Genomic DNA, 27,994 nt, shown 5'->3' with positions numbered 1-27,994 from the left:
CTACTGCTTCCTGTCCCTTAGACTTAAAAAGACAGCAGCCAGGAAGACACACACACATACACACACATGGGACATTTTACAGTCTATTAAAAAAAAAGATTTGAATCTTTAAAAAAAAGATTTACAAGACTTAAATATTCTGATGACACTCTGATGACACAATGTTGTCAAAAATGATGAACATGTGTTCATTTTTCTTCTTCATGCTTGCAGTATGGAGAGTTTGATGAACAAAGTTGAGAATTGTTTTCAAGTTCATGTCACACATGTCTAATGTGGGGGAATTATCAATCACTCCCCATTACATTGTTTCTGTGTTATGTAACCATCGGTTACATCTGCTGCATTCCTAATACATAGTTCATTGCTTGAACCTGTAATAAAGTCAAATTGGAAACACTATATGAAAACAAGCAACAATTTCACTAGTAATTTTTATCAATTACTAAATATTTTAGTGTGGCTTACACTTTCAGAGTTATATATGGAATAGAGTTTCTTATTAAATCACACAAAACATCATTAATAGTCAGAAAGAAGTCATCAGATTTACGTTGACAACAGCAGCACATCTCCCAGAGTTGTCTCAGAGTCCTGGCTGTGGTTGGAGCTAATGCCAGTGTCCGAATCTGTGTCATTTGTGTATGTGTTGAATGCCCTTTGAGTTAATGGAGGGATCTCCGCACTGCCGCTGGCAGCCTCGTGTTCCTTTCCTTTGTTTTCTTTTAATTGGCATCCATCTTTGTTGCTAAGGTGAAACGAACTGAACTCCTTGGCCAGGAGTTCGTATTCTCTTGCTTTCATCTGAAGCAATGAGTCACTGTATTTAATCTCTTTCTGGATGCCACTCAAGTGAGAGTAGATTTTCAAACCAGCTTTCATACTCTTCTCCAAATCGCACTTCACATTTTCTAAATCAGAGTTTTCGAGTTCACAGGCAGCTGCCCCCTCTGAATCTTCACTTCCGTCGATGCCCAAGCTCTTCAACTCTCTCTCAATTTCAGCCGAGAGCTTTTCGATGAGCACTCGGTAGTACTGCAGCCGTTCTTCTAGCTGTGCCATCCCCTCACCATCGTGCACGTCCACCAGAGCCTGGCTGTCCTCAGGTTGAAAGTCTAGCATTTGCTCCTTTTCACTAACCCTGGGCATTAAATATGCCTCCTGAACGTAATTGTCCCCATCATTCCCTACCCGGTCCAAGTGGATCTTAGCCTCACATTTCTCAATTTCCATATCTAACTCTTTCATTCTTTGTACTTGCTGGTGAATAGTGTGGTCCTGAGAAATAATTAGATGAACCAAAGTCTCCATACTGTCCCGATCATGAGAAAACATGTCCTGCTTAATTTTAGCCAGTTTTCGGAAGGTTTTCCTGACGATTCGTTTTTGTTTATCTGGTGGCAAAGTTTTCATGTAGTTCGCCGGACTGAGCTCCCAAGGCTTTTCACTATTTTGCACTAGTTTGGTTTCCGCTGTCCTCCACAGTGGAACTGGGAGAAAGGCATCTGTTTTAACCAAAACAAACTGCATGTTGGCTTGCTCATCTCCCCAAGCCTTCCATAGCTTCAGGATCCTCGTCAGTGGAGGAAGGGCCCGCTCTGAGCCCCTCCACTTCTCTACGATGCAGTAGTCACTGGCCTTGCCCAGTAGAAATCTCTTCTCTCCAAATGTAGCCTCATGTTCCTCCAGCAAAGCCTGGATGACATCGGTGGAGGTGGTGCGTTTAGTTAATCCACAGACAATCTTTTCCTCCTGGCAAACCCAAACCACAATTTCCTTCTCCTCAGAATCCATGTCTTTAGTTGGAGATCTAAAAGGAAAACAGAGTATTATATTTCTGTCATCGCCTGTGTAAACTGGAATGACGGTTTAGCAATAATGCCTTTCCTTGCCTCTACTTTTAATGAGGACATACTTCGAAGGTGTGACTACAGAGTAGGAAGATGTGCTTTAATATATAAATGAAAAACTTTTGGATTTTTATTCAATTGACTTTTTAGCTGGTTGTGGAAAGGACATTATTGTCGCTGAAAAACAAGTAAAATGTTTTTCTTTATTTACTCTTTTAAAATTAGTCTTGACATGCTTGCAGAACTGATACAGTGACAATAATGACAGAGAGCATGACAAAATAAGACATAGGATAAGGCGTTTCTCTTTATACTGGAATCTTCAGAGGAAAAATAGGTTAATAAAGGTAGAAATGGTCAGATTAAGTATTGCAGAATCAAAAATAGCTGGCTCTGTGATTCTATATTCAATGCAGCCATGCTTCCATTGAGCAAGCCTTTAATCTGACTCTGTACAAGCATGGCTGACAATATTGCACAAACAGGAATAGCAATGAACAAAGAAGATGGTTATGCAGGTATCTGTTTCAAAAGCAGTATCATGTGTCAGGTTTTACACAGACGTGACAAAATAGCTGGCTGTATAATACAAAATAGTAGTGTATCCACTCAAGGGAGGAAGGATTCATTCACAGTTTCAGAGGCTTCATTCTGCTACTTGGTTCCATACACTTGGGAAGAATATCATGGTAGAGTGAAGGACATGGGGAGTAGGGAACATGGCAGACAGGAGATAAAAAGAAAGCTTGTAATGTGATCAATAAAAAACCAAACAGATTCCTAACAGGAAGTATTCACAGCTCTAAAGACATACTGCAATGACCAGCTTCCTTCACCCAGGCCCACCTCCCAGTAGCCTATACAATGGTGTTGGAGAAAGGATGAAAAGATGATGGTTTACAGGACTATTATTTTAGGCACAGAAATGATAGGAAGCAAATTGAGCTGGAGTATGAGTGTCCATAGATTTAACAGTATTTACTCTTTTTGCTATTGAGGGAACTGGTACATTAGTTTGGATTTTGCTACTAACAAAATCCTTGAAACAGACTATTTTCTAAAGGAGAAAAAAGTTTATTGTAGCTCACATTCTAAATTCACAAGGCCCAGGGATTTCAACTAATGAAGACTTCTTGCTGCTAAAAATCTCAAGGTAGCATAGAGCATCCTATGGCAAGACATGGAGAAGGTACATGGCCATATGCAGCCACTCCCTATTCTTGCATAAATGACTATATGCAGCCTTAATCACATCCTTAAGGTCATATTTCTGAACACCATAGTTACAAAAGTGTACATTCCCTTACTACTGTAAATTTATGGCAGAAAAAAAGCCCTGTGTGGATTCAAATGCAAATTAAAATATAAAGGAGTGTTTATCCAGAGGAGACAAAAATCAGTTTTCTTGAGTTCAAAAGCAAGGGGACTCTCTAACTCCTAATGGAGAACTGTTAAAACCATATTTCCATTGTAAGTATAAATCACATGAACTTTGTCTTTCACAATACCTTTCTAAAGAATGCTAGCAAACCAGTGATATAATTTATTTGCCAATGTGATTTATGATGCCATGAAATGTATGAGTGTAAAGCGATTTGTAGCGCAAGTTAAGGCAAATTCATTCATCACTTTATGTAATAATCCTTAAGCATATACTCAATGAAGAAGTTATGGAAGACATTGTTACCATTTCATTCTACACTTAGAATGTATAGTGTTTATGTTTTAGTAGCAAAACTCAATAATGTTATTTGATGGATTTTCTGTCATGTGGAATACACTTTTCACTTTAACTATTAACTTCTAAGATGAAGTAGAAGAAAATCAGTAACAACAATAAAGAACCCTAAAAGATCAAGATCATTCCCTCGCAGAGAATTTAGTACAATGAAATATTCAACTGTAGAAAGTAGAATCTTATATCATCAGCCAAAATCTATACTGGATTTTGACAATTCTCTTCAAAAATGTTTTCACTCAGTAACTCATATTGAATAATACTGTTTTAAAGCAATATGGTATTTTGACTATGTTTATAGTCCATTGGCTAATTATATGCCACACAAAATGTGTTAGAATTCAAAACAACAAAAACATCATATTCTTACTAATAGAGAAAAAATGCACACTGATGTCCTTAATAAAACCTAGCACATTCTCAAAGAAAGTGATTGATTAATTACTACCTGTGTTATGGCAATACAGTATAAATTAGCTGTAAATAATCTATACCTTTATGAGTTTTAGCCATTATACATACAATACTCAAAATGAGTGCAAATGCCTTTATACTTTGCAATTAGACACTGTTTACTTCAGCTTTGATAATTTTAAAAGCAGTAACTCATTCTGCAAATTTTTTAAATTAGAACTTATTTACATATATGATTTTTCATAAAACTATAAACTTTAGTTTTTGTCTTAATTATCAACATTAACTAATAGTACAAATAGCTATAATATTTAAGTGAAGAAATAATTTATATTATTCTTTTAAATGTTTGAGGTTTGCAGAAATCTATTCAACATATATAACATTGGGCCAGCAAAATGGCTGGATGCCCACATCCGTTTAATGATCCATCCCCAGAATCCACATGGTAAAAATACAAAAAAGACTCTTATAAATTGTTCTTTTACCTCTACATACCTACAGTGGCATGCACCCCGACACACACACACACACACACACACACACACACACACACACACACACACACACACTCCTATATCCCATAACCCTCTCTCCACACCAAAAAACAAAATAACCAATTTAAAACATACAACATTACAAATCATAACAATGAAATATAAGGAGCTTGAAATATTCCAGGCATTCCTCTCATATCTGCTATGTATTAAATCATTTAATTATTGCAGTTCTAGAAGGGCAACAGATATTAATCTCAATTCACACATGAAAATTAAAAAGTATAGGGATATACCAAGTTTATAAATTGGATGTTTTAGACATGTGAGTTAAACTGATCCAGACCCCATGAATGTGGGTGTCAGTGTGGAGGCCTCGGAAATCTATAGGACCTCTTGTAGTAGATCAGTACTTATCCCTAGCATAGAAATGGGCTTTGGGAGCCCATTTCACATAGAGGGATACTCCCTGAGCCTAGACACATTGGGGAGGGCCTAGGCCCTATCCCAAAGGATATGACAGACTCGGAAGCATTCCCCATGGAAGGACTCACCCTCCCTGGGGAACAGAAAGGGTATGGGATAGGTAGGGTGTTAGTGGGGGGGCAGGAAAGGAGGGGAAGGAGAGGGAAATGGGATTGACAAATAAAACAAACTTGTTTCTAATATAAATAAAAATGGAGAAAAAGATAAATAAAAATGTGTTATTTTTATTGAATGTTATCATGAAAACATTGTCTTCTGAGAGCAATGGACTTACAGTATCCACTTCATCTAGAAGGCCTTCTTTCATTTGTAGCCATGGGGAAAGTGCACAGGATGTGTTAACGTCTATAAGACTTTTAAAAGATTACTCATGTCTCTAAGGTGATAGACTAGTAAGGACTTTCTGGCTTCTTTTAGAATCTCCATTAACTGACAAAACATGAAAAAAAAAAAACAGCTGCTCCTGTTCCCTTTTTAGTTCTGGTCTTCACTAGTGGATGCTGTCTGACCTGCGAGTTCTTCAGTTCTTCAGCCCTACATTAGAGGTATGAATGGCACTGAAAAACCAGGGAGCAGAGATTGCATTTTATAGTTTCTTACACATTGAGGTGTTATTATTCCAAAAGGCTGCTAAGTTTTTAGCTTTTGCCATCTAGTTGCAATAATATTCATTACAGGCAATGCAGAAAATTTTATTTATTTCATATTACATATAAAACTATTGAGGACTTTATTATACTCCCATAATGTCACTGGCTCTTAGCCTTTTTTAATATCTTTCTTTTTTCAAATATCCAATCAATGTTAATGTATTTTCTAAGGTCAACAATTACTAAATATTTGGGGGGAATGTTTTCAGTCATTATTCAAACAAAGTGAGTTTTTAAAGCTCTGCAACTTAACACATTTAAATGTAATGACCACACATTACTGAATTTAGGTAATAAATGTTTCACAACTTGCATGTTTTTTCATGTCTACAGTATATTTTGGAGCTATCTTAGGACTTTGAAAATGAGTTGTTTTATGATACTGTTCTGAATTCTATTCTATTCACCCACTTGACAAATATTTCCTAATCACCTTTCTATGGGAATGGTATGTGACACAAAGACAGGAATGATTAACAAGACTGTCTTTGGCACACTGTGGGAACCAGGTGTTGGCTTGGAAATAGAACACTGTTAGTGACAGATCTACTCCAAGTTCCTTAGTATATGAAATATATTCAAATGCTATACTGCTATAGAATAAAGATGATCCTTAGTGTTTCATAAAATTTAAAAAAATCAAAACTAAAAGAGTAAAACTAAAGATTCACAAACATTAAAGCAGGTTAGAATCCTTAATAATTCCTTAAAAATAATTGTGTCCATTGAATATTGCAAAATTTACTCATCTGATATGGATAAAAAAATTCACACCAAAACTTTAGAAAGAAAGGCTTGTTTCTTAATCTTTAGCTTAGCCTGGCGTTTGGGCTTAGGATACCAATTTTTAGAAACATGCTGCCTGGTGAAAGCCATGCTATCTACACATATATACATTGTAAATAGTAGATAATACAAACATAGGGTGATAACTTGGTTGGTGATGTAATATAATAAAATAGTGTTTATCTAGTGAATGCAATTGTAGTGGTTGCAATCTATGCCTAATGTAGCAGGTCATTGTTTTCTGAAAATAAAAATGTTTAAATACATAACATTTCTGAAAGTGTAGTTTGTGTTGGTTTTGCTTCCTGGTTGGTTTTGGAGAGTATTAATCAAATTCTATTGCTGTGACAGAATACCCAACAGCTCAAGAGTGGAAAGATTTATTTTGGCTCATGGTTTAAGAAATACAACCAATGGCCAGGTGGCTCCATTATGTCATGGAATTAGTAAGGTAATTCATCATGGTGGAAAGGGCTTTGTAGAGCAGAGATGCCCATCTCATGGTAGCCAAGAAATAGAGAATCAAAGGAAAGAACCAGGGACCAGGTGCAAACATCAAGAACATGCCCAAAATATTCCATCGCCTCCTTAGCATATATCTATGAGCATACAAGATAATTATGAATAATGCATAGATAAAATTAGAACCCTCAATATCAAATGAATTTTTAATGCCACAAGTACATATGTAAGGCACTTCATGTACAAACTTTCAGGTTGTACACACATTATAGCCATTCTTTTTTTCTTCTTTTTTTCATTATAGCCATTCTTAATATTTTTCATTTAGAATACCTCGTGTCTAATGATTCAGTTCTAGTTGGTGCTTGTATTTCAATGGCTTAGCACTATTTATTGAAACATTATTTCCAATATAACTATATTATTCTCTGTTTTGGATGTACAATATTGAGTGTTAGATATTTTAAGTGATATCTATCATCAAACAGGAACACAACATATTCACTCATTGATAATTAAATTTAGAGCCACAAATTTCACACAATTAGGATGGGTTGGCTTAGAAATTCAACATTCATAGTATCAAACATTCCATTGAATAACTCCTGTGAACAAAGCATGAGGAGATAAATTAAAAACTTAAGTCTTCATACAATTAAGCAAAATATTATCTATGGCATGACAATGTCAAATGAAGATGCCCAAATTATGTCTTTATACAAAATGCTGCATGTAAATAAGAAAAATTTTAAGATGAATGGATAAACTGACATTAGTTTTTAGTTATACAAATGGACTACTAGACTTTGAAATTAAAAAGAAGATTTACTTAAAAGAATATAGCAGACAATATAGTTGAATATATAAAACTTACCAGTATAACTGTTTACTTCACAGAGAACCAAATCTCAAAACAGGAAGAATCAGCAGAAATAATTAACAATAATTACTTCATACAGTATGCTTGTCAATCAACTATTGCATATAAACATCATGACACGATACATACATTATAATAACATTTAGAACTCTGGAAACATTTTTCTATCAAATCTACATTAAAAACCCCTTTATTTCCTTGGCTAGCCTGGAAAGTGTGATATGGATACAATTATGTTTGCAGATACTACTAGTTTACGTATTGGTTGCCACATACTTTTGGCATCTACTTGTAAAGGTCAGTAACACAAAATCCTACAATTCACAAAAGGGTTCCTTGCAGCAAGATCTATCTCATCTAAACTGCCAATGACTCTGTTTAAAGCATGTTTTTTTCAATTGTGAATCAAGATGCCATAATGGTCTTGACGTAACTGAATGCAAGGGGTCAAAAAATGGCAGTAATGAAAGTTTTTGTAATGTGCAATAACCCCAAATAACTTAGAATCAAGCATACAATGGGTCTAAGTTATTTCACTGTAGTCTTGGTTCTGAAAGCACAGCTTACTTGGCACCCTGCATGGTGTCACTCAGGCCATACAACAGTAACTGTTGCTATGAGAAACACCTGCCTCAGATTTAACACTAGTGAGTACTGCAAACCATAGTGTTTTTTAACCTTAGAAAGTTTTTTTTTTTAGAAATACAATAATTCAATTGTCAAAACAAACTTTTAATATGCTCCTACCAAAATTGCTGAACATGTATCAGAAAAGAATATCTTTTCATTGTGATGTACTATATTGTTCAATTTCAAATCTTCCTATTTGAGTTTCTGACTTCAATTTCATAAACATTACATGAATTTTGACTTGAGGTGAAGACAGACTTTTAACAGTTTCTGAAATATTTCATATGATATGTTTCTTAGAAACTGTACTGTCTGCAGTGATAATCATAACTTCATGCCTATCAAATCTGAAAATTGTACTCCACATCCTATGCAAATATTTAAAAACATTTTAATTTTAATTATTTTTTCCTGTTTTGTTTTTCGAGACATGGCTTCACTGTGTAACCACTTGGGCCGTCCTGGAACTCGCTTTGTAGACTAGGCTGATCTCAAACTTAGAGGTCTGCTTGCTTCTGTCTCCTGAGTGCTGTGATTAAAGACATGTGACAACACAACCTGACTTAATTTTAATTTTTAAAGAGAAATAAACATATTCATATTATAAGTGTGAAATTTTTCATATATTTTAATAAATAGTTACACATAGACAATGTATAGAAAATAATATTTTAAGCAAAACATCTGTATGATTTATAGCCAGTAAACATTTGACTTTTACAAATACATAGAATACTGATAGATTTACATCATTCAAAATTTGGGGTGTCAAAAAGTAGTTAAGAATGGAAGGTGTCTAGGAAATCCTAGCTTAAATGGTTCATAGATTTAAAGATTTATCTCAGAGTCACTTCTGCCCATTTTTGTTACATTTCCTATGGAATCTTCTAGAGGGAAAATGTATGAAAGAAAAAAAAAGAAAGGAGACATTATGAGTCTCACATAGTCAAACACAAATGTTGATAATGCTAGCTCTCTACTAAATATAAGATAAAGTAACTTTCTCCCCTTTTCCATTCCATAGCCAATCTTTTCCAGCTAGATTTCTGTTAATGCTTAGTTGATTGGAAGAAATATGACTTTTGTATTTTGGTGCTGTCAAAACACAGTCAGAATAAGACTGTTTGGGTTAATGGAAAATGCTGGTTTTACACCTTATCAAAGCTTCCTTCTTCATTGGGAAATAACACCAGGCTAGTAAATAAGGAGTGTAGGTGGTAAGGTGAAAGGAGATGTGTGGGTACAGTGTTCTGGGATAAACAAGGACACCTGGGTTATGGCTGGCTGTGGTAGGAGTCATTAGAATGTAGAATCATTGCATTAATCTCTAACACTTTCCCTAAAATCTAGCCTGCCTAGACAGAATAAACAAGCCAGATTATGATTAAGGGAATTTCCAAGCTCACAAAATTTATGACAAGAGGAAGATAATACAAAATTCCTGTGGTGTTTATAAGATGAAATGAAAATATCCAGCTATAACTGTAGGAAATGATGAAATCTTTTTTCTCACCTATTGCTATTCTGATGTAAGTATGTTAGATAGGACCAGATAAATCAATCAGCCACAACCTTCATGGGACATCTCAGCAATTAAACTACAATGAATGTAGCATTGTTTACTTTTTTGTTATTCAAAAGATACCATGGAATATGATAAGATCTTGTAAAAATATTTTTACACATTTATTCATTTAAGTGTGTGTGTGTGTGTGTGTGTGTGTGTGTGTGTGTGTGTGTGTGTGTGTATGTGTGTGTGTGTGTGTGTGTGTGTGTTTATAATACCTTACACATTTGTAGAACAGAGAACAATGTGCCAAGATCAGGTAACTTCTTCCAACATATAGGTCCCAGGAATCTAACTCAAGTGTCAACCATAGAATAATGTGTTTACCCAGTGAGTCATCTCTCCAACTTCCTAGGACCTAATACTGTCTTAAAGTAATTGTAAATATGAGTTTCTATATCAACTAATGAATGAACAAACAAAAAACAACATCTAATTATTTTTCCTTTATTTGTTAGATGGGAAGCAAGTATTCTGATTTGTATATTGTCTTTTCAGTAAGGGTAAGAGAATGTCACAGTGTAGCCTTCTAGGAAGTACAATGCAAATAAATGCTTTTTACTCAAAATTTCCATTTCATTTGCACATGTGTGCATGTGGAAGCCAGAATTTGATATCAACTGGTGCCTTCCCCATTACTCTCCACAATATTTATTGAGGCAGGGTTCCAATGATCTGGACAACCTAGCCATCTTATTGTGGGAATCCCAGTCTCTGACTCATGAGTGCTGGGATGACAAATGGCCACCACACTTGCCTTACCTTTACATTGGTTCTGGGACTCCAAATTTAGGTCCCCACACTTGTACAATCAGTGCTTTATCCAAGTCACCTTTCCAGCCCAAATTACAGATTTTAGTGACACATAATAGTTCAATTTTATGAACTATTTTGAACATGAAAAAGCTAAATGGCCATGACAGTTATGAAATTGCTTCAAACAGGTCCTTCTCACCTTATTCCACACAAATTCGCTATTAAATCTCATGAGAAATGAGTTCTAGGTTTTGAAGCTCAAGGTACATGGTCTTCATATTATAACATGAAAATTAATAAGATAATGACCCTGCATGACAAGGTTCAGAAACAATTATTGTGCAAAAAGCTAAAGAATAAGGTGCTTTCTCAGCATAGACTCAAGCATGGCAGGAAGTTATAGGAAAATATATTGCTCTAATAAAAACCTTTAATTCATTGAAGATTCCAGAATTATTTTTTCTATAAGATTTATTTGTAAGTATGGTGTGTGTGTGTGTGTGTGTGTGTGTGTGTGTGTGTGTGTGTGTGTGTGTATTGGTAAGGACACATGAACACACGTGCTTATGGAAACCTCGGGCATCAGACAACATGGAGCTAGAGTAACAGGCAGTTGTCAACTCCCTGATCTGGTGCTAGGCATCAAACTTATGGTCCTCGGTAAGGGCAGTACACATTCTTAACTGTTGATCCACCTCATCAGCACTGAAAACATAGAATTCCTTTGGATAAAGAATGAGTTCGCTAAATTAAAATATATGCCAGAGGTTATAAATTGGTTTTGAGGTTATAAACCCAGATATATTCCACTCATAAATCTTAAAATATTGAGGATGACATAACCAGTTTGGATGATAAACAGCAATGAAAATGTCACAGCTAATTTTACTCTAGAGTTTATAATTCCTAACTCAATAGCACTTTCCCCAAGCATTATGGATTCTTAGCCTGCAACTATCATTCATTTATCAGACACATGACAGCAGTTTTATCATTGTTTCATGAGGGAAATGTGTATGCTTGTATACAATAAGACCAGTTGGCTTTGAGATAGAGGGCTGAGACCAAAATAGAAACTTATAGGTAAAACTTGACAAGAACACTAACTCTTTGTAAATCTATTAATCCATTTCAATTTGTTACCTCAAAGAAGTCTATGCATTTGAAATACAGCACATGAGCTATTACAGTTTGCATCTGTATTCATTTTTCAGCCAAACTTTAAGGAATGTGTTGGTATGCTGAGAAGACCATGCACTCAGGAAGCAGAAGCAGGAACATCAGAAGCCTGAGAATAGTTCAATAACAAACAAAGACAAGTTGACATTTCTGTTCAGGAAATTGTCATGTAGCTGGGAAGTAAAAACTTTGTGCAAAGATATTTATTTTCTCATATCTTTTCTGCATTTATGTGATGACTTGAACCAAACAGCAGTATAATGGATGCAAACTGTGAGGTCTGTTGGCGCTGTCTGTGCTGTTCCATAAAATTTTTATGTTTTTATTCATTTAATCCTCTTCATAATGTGAGGTTGTTCTACTGTTAAGCATATTTTACAGATGAGTAATACAAATCATTTCACATATACCTATTTTATTCAAAATTATATTTTCTCACCATATTGACGTTCTCTTTTATATGACTTCTTCTTTACAACATGGTATTCTGTAGCATGTCAATCAGTAAATGGACTTGAACGACAACTGTCTCTGATAGAATTGAGTACCAAAAACTGAAAGAGATTATTCTAGGATATAAGAGTATTTCTTAAATTTGTAAATGTTTCAGGCTCTTAAAAGGAGAAAAATAATCTCATAGCCCATGGGAACTGTCTGACTAAATATTAGTGTCCATTAAGCTTTACTGAAACACAGTCATGATTGTTCATTTACATCCTCTCCCTGGTTTCTTCCATTCTACAGTGACAAAGCTAATTAGCTGAGAGAAATCTGATGGCTCACAAACGCAAAGACATTTAGTACCCAGACCTTCCTACAGAACTTTTGCCTACTCATTAATAAATACAAATTCTTTACTTTAAAAATTTTGAGAGCACATAACCTGCTAGTGTTTCACTGTAAACCCAGGAAAAGAAAAACACAAATTTTAATCCTTTCTAAACTATTTGGTATTCTAGGCACACTTCAGAAAATTTATGATCCTCACAAAACATTTTCAGCACACGAATTCAGGTACCTTATTTACTGCAGAAAAGTGAAATGTGTCATTTGCCTTCTTACAGAATATTTAATAATAAATTACAATAATCCTTGATATTGTATGTGAAAATAGCATGAATATATTTTGATATTATAAAATATGATGATGGATTACTAATTTTAAAACATTAATATGTTGACATACACTCCTGATCTGAGTTGTACGTCTTCATATGTTTTAGAAAATTTTCAATTTATTTTTTAATATTTTGTAGAACTTACACATTTCCCCATTCTACCCAGTATTCAAGAGCTATGTTGATCAGTTAATTTTCTTTCCTCCCTCCCATCTTTCCTTCTTGCTTGCTTCCTTTCCATTTTATTTATTTTTTTTGAGACAGGGTTTCATTGCATAATCCCAGTTAGCCAAATCACTGTGTGGACAAGGCTGACCCAAAACTCACAGAGATTGATCCATGTTGCCTGTATCCAGAGTGCTGGGACCAAAGCATTCATACACCAGCAGGGCCATTTATTTTGAGATTTTCTGTATTACCTATGAAAAACTAAAGGTGTTTTAAGTTAAGCAAATATGCTATACAGGAGTTAAAGATAGTTATGATCAGTGATGACTTTTATGGACCGTTTAAAAGTATACACACCCAAGCTTACAAAATGGAATTTAGTAAAAATTAAAATTAATCAAGCACAAACAAGTGAGGAGCCTCTGACCCACAATCTCTTTCAGGCTAATTAGTCTCAGTGTGAAGCAAACACTGACTGCAACCACTCAGGAAAGCACTGCCAATCTGTAATAGATAAACACTGACCTTTCCCCTATAGGTAACACGGGTCTTTCCTGAGATCACAGAGAAAATATGAATCAGTCATTTTCTAAATGAGGCACAGAGCCTAGAAAACTTCTTCCTCCAAACATAGATTATTAGTACTTTAATTAAAATGCTTTGAAAATTATAGTTCTGTAGAAAACTTAGTTTTCTATGTCAAGGCAGGAGAGCAAAATGTCAATCAAGACAAATGCTAAAAATGCTGCTCTGAACATTCCAATTTAGCATACGCCTGTGTGCACATTTACTAGTTTTATGCTCCAGTAAGGCCCATTTAGTTTTTTGAGTGAGACTATAAGCGAGTCATGCAGAAGAGAGCCCTTGGCATTCCACTGCTGCAATGTAGGTATAGAACATGATCCCCATAAACAGTGAAAGGGAAGGAAGTGTGTGAAGAATGTGCATTGAAGACTACTGGAGGTTAAGTACACTGAGCTCATAGTTTGGATTCCGGAAATTGATTTTAATCAAAATGTAAATATTTAACATTAGTGTTTACCAGACAAAACCCTGAGAAAATATTAAATCTCTTTGTCCATTCCAATGTGTACTTCCCAGTGTTAACTCTGTCTCTACCTGGAAAGTAAAGTTTCCTTATTGATTTGTATTTTACCGAAAAATATTTCATAACAACAGAGCATGATGACTGTAAGGATAGTTACTTAACCTGATCGTTGCCTTTACTGATGGTTGTAGGTATTTGGACCTCCTGTGTTAGCTTCTTCAACAACCCCAAACAATAATCGGTTATACATTCAAAGTAGAAGACCCTTCCTGAGGATGGCAGCGTGAATCATGCCTGTGCCTCACAGACACGTTTGTCATCAAACAACCTCAGAAAACACTACAAAGAGTAGAAGCTAAGCTAAAAGCTTCCATGTACTTCCATAGGATGTCCTTTTTCACATTGCTCCTTTATTTATTGTTTTGTTTTTTCTCATAGCAAGACCTACTTAAGAAGTGAGGAAATAGAAATAGAAACTTTTTTTTTGAAAGGAGATATAAAGTATTGCTGACTCTGTGGACTTCTTGTTCAAAGTGTAGGAGATGCAAAGCCTATGGGAAACTTGACAGCAGAATCTAGAAAAAAAAAGCCACATGACAGTGGCATCTTAGAAGTAAGAATGAGAGGGCTTCAAGAAGAGCTTGAAGGAGTCATAACACATTATGAATGGTTGGGTCACGTGAGTTCTGGAAATGGCTACTGACTCTGACAATTAGAAGACTCTCTTTTGGACCGAGTGGTGGTGGTAGTCACTTTCTGTTGACATAAAGAGTTTGTGAAAGTGATGAACCAGAAAGAATGATTATAGACTGCTATTTGGGTTTGTGTAAGAAAGGTAATTGAGGGGAAGATGTCATTAAATGGTGGAAGTGATATGTGTCATATAATAGAAAGGAATTGAAGGAAAAGAGATGGAAGGAAGGAAGGATTTAATCAGTGATAAATCATGAAGCAAAGCGCTAGGGAAAATGGAGACAAAAAATAGAGAATACCAAGAGTTTAAATTCTCCACATTAATAAATGGATATGCAATATCATAGGCACAGATAACTTCTATTTCAGTCAAAACCATTCTTTATATATACATTAATTCTTAATTTTTTGCTAACCTCTGACTATTTTAGTATAGTTATATATTGACTTCTAAAATACAATGAACTGAACACATGTATATATATATATATACATATATATATATGTTACACACACACACCCATATATATATATATATATATATATATATATATATATATAAAGAGAGAGAGAGAGAGAGACTGGTATTCTTGTCCCAAAACACCACTTTTTTTTTCTTCTCCATCTGAATAACATTCTGCCTCCATTGTTGTTTCCTCTGGGAAATTCCTTGAAATTGTCCTCTAGAAAAATTCTATTTTAACAACAGTCCCACTCACACAACCTGAAATGGAAATAAACACCTATTCTTCATGTGTCTGGAGAATCTAGTGGATACTCAGTAACAGCACTTTCTACTATGGTTAATTCAAACTTGCTTCCCATATGGTCTTGTACTCAACCTTTCACCTTTGATTCCTGGAAACCTAGTATGGTAGGAATTAAACCTCTGTCTCTCTCTATCTCTCTGTGTGTGTGTATCTTTCTGTCACTGTCTCTGTGTCTGTCTCTGTCTCTCTGTGTGTGTCTATCTCTCTGTCACTGTCTCTGTGTCTCTATCTGTCTCTGTCTCTGGCCCCCTCCTCTCTCTCATTTAAAGATGGTTGCTCCATGTGGACTAGATAGGATTGTCATTGGATTTGTTAGCCTGGAATTCCTAGCTGGAAACCAGTATATTTTGCCTATAAAGCCCTACTCCAGGAGCATGATGACCCATATAAATCATCCCCACATGGAGGCATAGAAGAGTGGTATAGACAGGATGAATGAGCTATCACAATCCCTCCTCAGGTGCATGTGTCAAACACCAGGTGTCTGTAGGTGGAATGTTTGGAAACATTTAAATGACACCTTGTGTTTTCACTGTTCACCTTGATCTTCCCTCCCTTAATTTGTCCTTATTACTTTCCTCCTATAACCTCTGTGACTCAGAACCAAAACTGCTGTTGTCATTAATTCTCTCTTCCATCCTGACACTGCCCTGGACACTGAACTTGCATTCTTATAAATTCTGTGTACAGTGGTAACTCTTACCTAACTTCTTCACTTTTGTATTAAGAGATCTCCTTAATTTTCTCTCCTCTCATTGGCCTACTCATGATCTTTCTTCGATGCCTTCAACCTTCTGTGTCTTGCAGATTAATCACAGATTGTTAGGGATTTATACCGCGAAGTAAGTAAACCATTCATTTTCTGTCAGCGACAATGATACAATGCCAAGAACCTCACCTTTTTCTCCTTGTCTTTTTTTTTTTTTAACCTCAATGCTCTTTCTTCTATTTCTTTTAACTCAAATATTACATCTCATTCATCATTTAATGTTGGTATTGTTTTCTAACACCCAGGTAATCTTCTGTCTTTGTCACCAAAGAGGCTCTTCTACCTATTATGTCCTGCCCTGCACTTTAGACATCAACCTCATCTTCAGCACCTCTGATTTTTTGTTTGTTTGTTTTTTGTCGGTTTTTTTTTTTTTTTTTTTTTTTTTTTTTTTTTTTTTTTTTGGTTTTTCGAGTCAGGGTTTCTCTGTGTAGCTTTGGAGCCTGTCCTAGCAGTCGCTCTAGGGATGAGGCTGGCCTTGAACTAACAGAGATCCGCCTGCCTCTGCCTCCCGAGTGCTGGCGTGCTGGGATTAAAGGCTGCGCCACCAACGCCCGGTGTTAAGCACCTCTTCTTATACTTGAATACTGAGTTAGAATTTGAAACTGTACAAGGTGCACTTAGAATCACTAGTTACCCACATGTTCTCAACATCTGCTTTTCTAAAACATTTTCTATTGGCACCACACTTAACAATTAAGCACTTTTTTTCTTTTCTTTTCTTTCCTTTTCTTTTCTTTCGAGACAGGGTTTCTCTGTGTAGTTTTGGAACCTGTCCTGGCACTTTCTCTGTAGACAAGGCTGGCCTCGAACTCACAGAGATCCATTTGCCTCTGCCTCCCGAGTGCTGGGATTAAAGGCATGTGCCACCAACGCCCTGCCACAGTTAAGTAATTTAAAATTTCTTAATTATCAATTTTCAACTATCCCTTCACACATTAAACACCTATCAATCCTACTTCCAAATGCATTCAGTATTTTTACCTCTCTGGTGTTCTACAGTTAGGACACTGGTTCTAACTCTTGGCTAGATTATTGCAGCAAGTTTTCTCATGTACAACTTGCAAACTCTCTTCATCCTATCATAATTATCATTTCATATAATAGACACATTTACCTTTCAAAAGCGTGAGGAATACTATATATTTCCTTTACTATACATCTTCGGGGAATTTCTCTTTCTTTTTGAATACAGTCATAATCACTTGAGATCTGCAACAAAAGCCCTTTTCCATGAAGACATGGCACATTCTGTTTTATATGCCTAAATTAGTCTTCCCCTGGCTTCTTACATACATTAATCATTTTGTCAAATTAACCCTTAATTTAAAAGCCTCTTTTTAAACAACTATACACTGTTCAATATGACATGCTTTCATTCCTTATAGCAAAAACAACTATCTAAAATTTTTAATTCATTTACAGTTTTTATACTGCTGATCTAATACTACATTTGTATATTAGACAAGGGAAGTTTTACCCATTTATACCTGGTAACTAAATAACATATGACATATGTTACAATATAAAAATACATTTATTGTTGGTTATGTGCTGTTTAATGACAATTGTAATTGACCACTCTTTAAGTGTTTAGATGGGTCATATATGCCTATCAATTATTCAGTACCTTAAAACCATAATCTATTCGGGACTCATCACTATCCTTTATAGGGGACCCAAATTAGGGCTTACCTAGTATTTCAATATATTTTAAATCATTAATCAGCACCTAGAGTCCTAATAAGGATATATAATATATTTTATATATTAAATATTACATAATAAATGAATAAAATATAATATATATGTGATAGACATATGTAACAAGATTGTGTGTGGGAAGAGAGAGAATGGAGTATGGTATATCTCATGAGTGTTTTCTTTTCAGATAGTAAAATGCATTCAAGCCTTACATAAAGTAGAACAATAATGAGAGACTATGTGAAGCATATTATCCTGTGTCTTCATTCATGTAAATTATCTAAACTATTATATCATCAAGTTCTAAATAAAACCAAAAGTACTAAAATGATCATGTTGCTTAGTCTTATGCATCTTTTAACAGTTCTAATAAGAACTTATTTTGACTTTCTTTATTAGAAGTGGATATGAAGTAAAGAAATAACTACATATAGCTTGTAGCCTACTAAGAGGATGCCACCAGGTTCCTGCACAGTGAACAACAATGAAATATCAAGGATCTGCAACTTGCTATTTCTTACTTGAACTCCTTTCCTTCATGTGGGAATGGATTTATTATATGTTTACCCAAAGGAAATTACCAAGACTTTTCGATGGCATCTAGCTTCCAGGAAAATCTGAGGTCTTATTGGAAGAGCTAAAACAAATAGTTACCCACAACCTCTTCTTTGGGAGATTGTGATCTCTCAAAGATATTGTCATCTTCTCTCAACTAACCACAACTGCAGGAATTTCCAGTGGGTTGGATGGAGGCAATCAGAACAAGTACCTAACACCAGAATAGCTTAAAGGTAATTAAGACTCTATAAAATACCTTACTCACTGGTTAAGAGTAGCAAGCACACATCACAGGTTCATCAGTAGGCTTCAGATGCTGCATATATTCATTGTACAGCACAACCGAGGCAATGAAAGCTTTTAAAAGTTGTGTAGTATTCACAAAAATATTGAACTAAAACTTAAGAGAGAAAACAGCTCAACCACACAATCTGATAGACTGATGGATCTAATAAAACTATTTAATTAGTTGAGGTCAACCACAAATGATCAAGTGGGGCAAGGTCGTAGAAACATTCACAGTTGTGTCCTAAACATATCCATTGCAAACTCAGTTGCTATAGTTATGGATTCTTGCTAAACTATCCACATTGCTGCACAATTCTTAGGTTCTTCTGTTTTGAAGAGACTGACTCAGTCTTATGCCTGTGTGATTCAGCCCCCTCCCACATCTTACTGCATTCCCTTCTCTTGCTCAGACCTGTCACAGTGGGAGTTTAATAAATGCTACTTAATTACAATGATGTTCCTTTACTTCCATCTACTTCTCTCCCATATGCTTATATTGAGAATCAATCATCAATGATTCCTGAGTTTGTTTGCCAACACCCATTTCTTTCTGCTGATCAAAAGCAACTGTAATCTCTAGTTTCAGTGGACCCCACACTCTATTCTGGATCCATGGACACCAATATTTAAGTCAAATGCCCACACACTGTTACATACACTTAATTTAAAAAATAAACACCATGCTGTGATATATTTAATGTGTATGGAAAGTTTATTAATGGCCTCAATATTCATTCAGAATAGCTTTGAAAACAAAACAAAAGTACTGTTAGAATTTAAATACTTTTTAAATTTTTTTATTAGAAGCAAACTTCTTTTACATGTCAATACCAGTTCCCTCTCCCTCTCCTCCTCCCCTCCTCTCCCCAACCCCCATCACAACCCCTTTCTGCTAAAGACAGTATTTATAGTCACTTCTTATTATGTTCAATAATTCACAATCTAATACATTTTATACTGGGATAAGGAGATGAATACTACTGCAGTAATTCTAATAAGTGAGAGTTAGATTTTCAAAGCCCCAAATATCACACAATATTTATGTATTTTTAAATTTACATAAAATTAGCAGTTTCCACTTATTAGCCCTGAAAAGGGAATGACAATTGAAATTTTCTTATGTTTTAGGAAAATAGCAAGTCTTTCCTAGACGTTTAATCCACAAATCTGTTGTCCTAATATTAATTCTGTTTTTAAAGTGATAAAATTACATCCCAAGGAGACTAGACACCACACAGCAGTCCTCGCCAGTAAAAAATAAAATGAATTTGAAAGCAGTTTGTCAATTATTGACTGCTGTAAGGTTCATTGCTTTAGGTGCCTCGTATGTGTTAAGTATTAAATGAGTTTATTTATCCAATCTCTCAGAAAGACCTTCAACATAAAAGGAGTTATTATAAGAAATGCTAGTAGGGGTAAAGCAATTTTATGCTAATGCAGCAAAAGAAGGAATGGTCCAATAAAGCATCACAATCTATAGGGCCTGTTCACTGAGAGCCACTGAACCCCATTTATGTACATATAGAGTATATTCAAAAGGCACAAGTGAAGGCATGAGCTTCACCAGAGAGTCATTAGTGACAGTGTCCCTTTTTTGTTTGGTTCTGTTTGTTTTACCAGAAGCCAACAAGGCCTCCCATGGAATCTCTTTTAGCTGTGGTTTTCTCTACCTGAAGGCATGGTGGAGTCACACAGATGGTGAAAGGTCAGCACTGCATTCACAAATTCATTCTAAGTTACACAAACAGTCATTCAACAAAAACTCATTGATCCGTTTCTCTGATAAGATGTTGTCTAAGGATCAGCTGCATTTTTAAGAGCATATGTTGGATTCCTTTATTTAATCAGAAAATATTGATTGAGCACAATTCTGGTTATTTTAAAGGGCAAAAGAAAGGCTAAGTATTCACTGGTAAGGGGCCAACATTTTATAATAATATTTTTATAGAAATATTGCCACCTTCCAGGCAAAACAGTGAACATTTCTTTCTGCCTATAAATATAAAACCTAAAGTATAATTTTCCAGGTTGGTCATCATAAGTAATACCCATTGATTTTCCTTTCTTTTGAAATAATTATGTTTATTATATCCAATGTATGATACTCTCCACAAACTATCTTCAATTTTAAATAAAGTATTTTGTATCCGGTCATCTTTATTATTATCAATTGCCTTTAATTGTACAAAAAATTCAATAATTTTTCATCTGCAAAGTGAAATATAACATGCAATGGTGGAAGTAATTACAATCACTGAAAAATAGTGAATTAACTCAAGAATCAGTTGTGAGCTGGGCAGTGATAGCACACTCCTTTAATCCCAGCATTCGGGTAGCAGAGGCAAGCACATATCTGTGAATTCAAGGAGAGCCTGGTCTGCAGAGTGAGTTCTGAGACAACCAGAGCTGTTACACAGAAAAACTCTGCCTCAAAAATAAATAAATAGATAAACAAAAAAAAATAAAAAATGAAATAAATTTAAAAACAAAACAAAAAAGAATCAGATGTGGTTTTCATTTTGTTTGGCTGTTACTGGAAACCTAGTCAACTATATAGGGCTAATGAAGCTATGAGTCTTGCAGTAGAACCTAAAACCACAACTTTAGTAAAACAGCATAATCCCTAACTACACTCTAAACATTTGTCTTTATACTCACAGATAATTTTAGTCCTCATCAAATAAAGTCCCCTTTTCAAAAGATGGAGCCCATTACAGAGAGCCACAACAAATCAAAATGCAGAGTTGTGGAGCCCAGCCCCAGTGGATATATCTGCAGTACAACTCCTACACATATGGCTCAGGGACCAATGCAGAAGAAGGAGTGAAAAGATTGTAAGAGCCAAAGGATCAGGGAGTTTGCTGTGTGATGTGTGTCCTAGGAACATCAGAAGCTAAACCATGAAGCCTTACCAGTGTGAGCACCTAGACATGATCTGAATAAGGATGAAAATAGACATGATAAAGTAGACAGGGGAAAGCCCACGGGCCGCAACTCTACACAGTTACTGGCAACTAAGGAATGCCTGCAAGTCAGAAACATAATTTCCTGTGAGAACACACTAGTTGCTTATCCAATACGAAATACTAAGCTCTGAAACATATACACAGTTAGTATTATACACATTGAGCAGGTTGTGTTTAGGTATTTAGGGACATACATGTGTATACATATATGTATGTAACAACAATTACTTTTTAAAAGACCATGTAATTGAAAGGGAGCAGTGAGGTGGATATGAGAAGGTTTGGGGGAGGAAAGGGAAAGAGGAGATGACATAATTATAATCTCAAAGCATGTGAGAATTAATTATATATACATCCAAGAAAAAGCCAGAAAGAGTCTCTCAAAGCAAAACAAAATGAGACAAAACTAACATATAAAATCAAACAAAAAGCAAACAAAACACCTTAAGTAGAAAATGTAGTAAACAACAGTGGAAGACAGAAATGTGCTATTCTTTTTCCTTTGACATGTATGTAATACAGATATTATGAGGGCTCATTTCAGAAGATAAATTTGCTAAAGTCAGATTCCTTGTCAAGGCCATAAGGTCATATGTACCTGGAAAAGGTACACTCATACCTCATATGTCAATATCTTTTGATATATATGTACATGTATACACATATACACACACACACACACATATATATATATATCATATGTATATGCATATATATATATATATGAGTTAACTTCTGTGAATGCTCAGAACTGTTATCAAATCCTCTGTAACTGTATGTAAAATAAAGTTAAAATGTTCTGTTATGCAGCCAAACTAATCAAGACATTTTCAAAATTAAATTGTTATCCAGCTACAAAATTGTTTAAGTTGTTTCAAAACAATTTTCATCCAAGAGCTGTTCTCACTGGCGTGTGCCACTTGTTGGTATGATGCCTACTGAGAGATATTACACAGTAAATGTTAAGCTGGCAAAGTTGGCTCAGGTTTTTTTTTTTCCCTCCAAGCAATTCAAGTTTTAACCTGGAGCTCAGTTTCACCCCTGATGATGCTCTTGAGTTTTTTTTTTTTTTTTTTTTTTTTGCCAGGGATAAAGAATTCTAGTCATTGTTCCTAATGGGTTGTATGTTGCCAACTAACAACCACTTAAGGCTCCAGGCATCATCCTCAGAAACTTGGAGGATGACGAAGATTTACAAACTTAAAAATCTGGCATTTCTCAATCCAAGTGAAGAGTTTAAATCCCCATTTGAAGTTACAGAAAATAGTACCTGGTATTTTCCACTTCTAATTACAGAAAGGAGACATTCTTCTTGCCAAAATCTTTGACTCTAACCATAAAAGTAATTCTTCTTTCTGATGAAATAGTTAGCAGGGTTCATTTATGATATGTGTACTTAGTGAAAAAAATACAGCCAGGTATATTCAAACCACTCAATTGTAACATAAACACCAATTTTTTAAGTAATTATTTAAAAGTGAGGAGCTGTACTACTTACAATATGTTCATTGCAATTATAGTTTCTGGGACCCCTTAATTTCAAGTTCACATAAAAAGACTGTCTGCATAGCTTATAACAGACTGACACACTTCCCTATTTTTTGCAAAAAGCTTTTTAAACAGCTCAAGTGAAAGTCAGAAATTCAAATAGGCCTTAAAAATAATGATAAAAACTTATTTACCTGTGTCTTGTCTCTCTGTAGTTAGCAAATTTTTATTCTGAAGGAATGTATGGGACCCTTCTGCTCTCTAGTAATTTTCTTCTTCCAATAAAATTTGGTGAAAGTTACAACCAATTGCATCTCCTCTAATGTTATTGATTAAGACTTGTGCAAGATTGGGTGGCATATGTTTATTATTTCAATATTCAGGAAGCAGACGCAGGAGGGTTATAAGCTGAAGACCAGTGTGGTTTGAAACACAGTGGGGCTGTTTAAAACAAAGCAAAACAATAATGTCTCCTAACTAAATACCCAAACAAAACCTTGAAGTGTCAGTAGTTCTTTAAACTTTTTATAAATATTCATAAATTCTGGTTAGTCACATTGATTTGTGAAAAAAATTGAGTTGAAGGTATCATCCGATACAAAGACTATCACAGTCACAAATGTGGTGTCTATGAATAGCTAAATGCATTAAAAAATCTAAGTTTAATAACTGAGAGGTCACAAGAATATCAAATGGATCAGTGTTTCATTATTTACTTCTTTAGCTTTTATGTGAGAAAAAATAGTTGCCTAGTAACCATTAGCATACACTTTAAAAAACTGAATAAGTTGTTGGTTAAGAAAAATAGCAATCTAGATTTTCTATCATTTTAGCCACCTTGAATAAAAGTCTTATTACAAAATGTGCAACAATTCTCAGGTTTCTGTTACAGTTTATCTTATTATTTTGGAACCAAAATAAACAATCCATTCCCTAAGAAGATGAGATCCTTTGAAAAAAGTACTCTTCTAATTATAACACTTAAGAAGATTAATACTAATTACAATCATTAACATTTTTAGATTGACTCCCTTTCATTTATATGAAAGTTTAAAGTTAAAAGCCCAAAATGTTTGGGACCATGTAGTATTTTTAATTTTCTAAAGAAAAGTTGTCAAATGTTTTAATGGAATGATTCATTCCATTTGTGATTGATTATCTGGTAGAATAGGAACATCCTTGAGTCTGAATCCATAAAGTTTTTGTCTATCTCTTCATAGTTTTATTGCATTCAAAGCCAAAGGGTTTCTCTTGAGTATTGAGTTTTATGCAAAGCTGGCTTGCATCATATGACAAATAAGGAATAGAGTAATGACAGTCTTTCTAGGTTAAGGAGAATTATAACTTAGTGCACAAAACTAAACAAACAACTGTATTACAGGTCTACAACATGCCAGGCACTCTCCTAGGCCTGAAAACATAATGATGTCTAGACAGATATGACTCCACCTTCCACAAGCTCTAGAGCTTGTTAGCTAAAAGTTAGTATGCCTCATCTTTTGCAGCTCCGATTATATTTCCTTAATGTCTAAAACTCTCAAGTATGTACTTATTCTGAGCAGTTACAGGACTATCTCTTGTTGGCCAGGCTTGCTTGATTTAACACTACTCAAAGTGAAGAAAAGTAACAAGACATGCAAAAAACTAAAATGCAAAATTTTGTAATTGCAAACCCCAAGAGAAACTCAGTCTAGACCAACAACTTTTTTCAACAATCTGGATTTCTTCCGGCTAAAAAGATGCAACCATGCTCAAGTCATTCTCTTCATTATGTTATAGATCTTATGACACACAAATGTGCTATTTAAATTCATCCTTTTGTTTTATAAATTGTATATACATGTATTGGTATATCTATAAGATGTATATCTCATAGAATAGAATATATTTCAATCAAATGTTATCAATCACATTTTCTACTGAACAGCTGATCGACTCATAATGTAGTGAAAGGATTTGTTGTTTAGCTGTTAGGGTGGGGTTATTTAAATCATATAGATCCTGGTCAATGAAATGGATAACTTTAACCATGAAAGTCATTTTTAACTCTTGGTTCATCTTGAAAAGGTGAACAGACAAACCCACTTGACAAGACCTCATATAAATTCCCACATTGTATTAAATCCATCTCAAGGCCCAACGTGACTTATTTAGTCTGAGTTCTGTCTCAAACACTATCGTACTCATATATTTATGTCAATGACCTGAGCCATGCTCTCTCCTCTCTCCCTCCCTCCCTCCCTCTCTCTCTCTCTCTCTCTCTCTCTCTCTCTCTCTCTCTCTCTCTCTCTCTCTCTCTCTCTCTCCATCTCTTTTTCTTCAGGTTAAAAACCAAAAATCTGCAAAAGGAATCAATCACTGTAGTAGCTTACACATATCCTTCTCATTACCACCTTTGCACACACCCTCAAATTGAGGTTATAATAAATCGTGACCCTTTGCAACACCTTTTTATTTTCTCTGAGAAACTTGAAATGCTGATGAACTTCCAGTTTTTCTGCTGTTCTTACTTCTTCATCACCATTTTGCATTTGAAATACCATGCTAAACTTGTCTGTGTAGGTACCTTGAATGGCAGCTAGTCTTTTGGGTAGACCAGAGGTGCAGTCACAAAAGTGACACAAGGAAAATGGACTACACACTTTGATAAAGGCAACACAGGGGTTCACTCAAAGGCTTGGTGCTCAGTGATGTGATTCTTGAATTGTTTTAAAGAAAACTTCACAGAAAACAAAAATTCTGAAGACAACACTTGATTGTCAGGAGCACAACTTGTTTGCTAAAACACTGGACCTTTCCAAAATACTTTTTAAACAATTTTGTAGTGTTTTAAAAAATGCAAAAATGCTATAGTGGTGGCACCAGAAAAAATCAAATTGAAACAATGGAATTGGGGATGGACAGCTAGGGTGGGTTTTCTGGAGTATTTTTATATACCTTGCCACCACTAATACAGAAGTCTAGTTTTAATACGTATTACTAGCTTTTAAAATACACTGACACAATCCTACCTTAACATTTAATAAAACATACCTAATTCACGAATACTACATTTATTATATAGTGTCAAGTTATTAGGACATAAAAGTGCATGAGAAGGTTTTACAGTACATATTGCTCTTTTAGTTTCTTAAAGAAATTTAGTCAAATATTGATATATTTAGGATGGTGTTAAAATATGCAAAGTAGGTATTTGTGTATACAACAAAACATGAAGAATTACTTTAAAGTTGTATCTATATTATCACGCAGACACTTTAAAATAATTATATCATTTCCTACCTTGTAATTGTATCCGTTTAAATTTACGCTAAGTAAATTATGACAAGTGCAAACAGGCATAATGGAGAGAAGAGCGGCTGGAAAGCCCCCATGTGTCGTTTGCATAAAAATGTAATATTTGAGGTATAAATAAAATCGTTTACATTACTGAAATATAAATATGGATACTATCCCATTATTCCAAATTCAACCTCTCTCTCTTTATCTCCCCCATGTGTCTCATCTATGGTTTAAGTACATGTATTTAAGCCATGGTTAATGAAGGCTTGATGTAGTAAGACAAAGTAAAATGGCAATGATGAAGATCCAAGGACTCAGATGCTTGCCTCTTCTTTGAATGCCTAAGTCACCTAAAGTTCTCAAAGACACAGTTCATAAAACGTTCGTCCAGGGAATGTTTTTACTAGGGAAATTTCCACATTTTAGGAATGCCCCATTCTCAGGAAAACCAAAGCATTGTTCCCAGGCTATATCACCGTTGTACTTTTGCCTCTCTAACAAGTGGCTGGAAATTCTACTTGTATCTTTACCAAAGTTTGAAGCCTTTTCAAAATGTGAACATTCTTAATTCACCGGTCTTTAAACAAAAATGTATTTTGTTACTCTTCTCTCTCCTGCCCCCTCCCCAAAGTTCAAGACAGCTTAAAGAGAAAATGTTGGTGTTAGGAGTGACCTCGGATTGTGAGAAAGGGAAAAGAGAATTAAAGTCAGTCATGATTTCCCATGATCCTTGTGAGGGCTGCTGCCATCATCAATACAGGACCTATATTCTGAAAAGCTGGGTCTTCATAATAGACCTGACCCCTCAGTGCTAGGTTTCCATCAGAATCGAAGTGCAAAGAACCATGCTTTCACACTTAAGAAACTGAGTCCAACACACACACACACACACACACACACACACACACACACACACACACACACACACACACACACACACACACAGGCACTTAGCTTTTTTTTTTACCTGTTCTTATGTCGCGTCTTCAACAAATTTCTTCCAAAGGGAGCCATGGTCTGTCCAGGAAGGCAAGCAAATAACACAGTCCTTATATCAAAGTGATCTGGGTCTGGGGAGGGGTGCCTGGGTCCCCCGCTGAAATGAGGAGGCTGGAGGCTTCCTTTTCACCACCTCAGATGTTCCTGGCTTTCAGCTCATTAGCAGCAGGCTGAGAGAGTTGCTGGAAGTTGTGCAATTGCTGCTTAACTTTGAACTGCCGGATTGTTGTGGCTGCTGCTCCTAGGGA

General features: G+C 35.2%; 1 protein-coding gene across 1 annotated transcript; it reads right to left on the bottom strand.

The window, feature by feature from the left end:
- Positions 1 to 6: 6 nt before the first annotated feature.
- On the bottom strand, positions 7 to 27,994 carry Rassf9 (Ras association domain family member 9). The gene is made up of 2 exons (XM_027394152.2): positions 27,715 to 27,994; positions 7 to 1,810 (listed from the first exon to the last, which is right to left on the bottom strand). Exons 1-2 carry the CDS (start codon positions 27,759 to 27,761, stop codon positions 550 to 552), a joined length of 1,308 nt encoding a protein of 435 aa, XP_027249953.1. The 5' UTR covers positions 27,762 to 27,994; the 3' UTR covers positions 7 to 549.

The sequence above is a fragment of the Cricetulus griseus genome, assembly GCF_003668045.3.
Source record: "Cricetulus griseus strain 17A/GY chromosome 1 unlocalized genomic scaffold, alternate assembly CriGri-PICRH-1.0 chr1_0, whole genome shotgun sequence".
In the NCBI taxonomy this organism is placed as follows: Eukaryota; Metazoa; Chordata; class Mammalia; order Rodentia; family Cricetidae; genus Cricetulus; species Cricetulus griseus.
The sequence above is the reverse complement of the archived record's forward strand: the minus strand, read 5'-3'. Positions and strand labels throughout refer to the sequence as shown.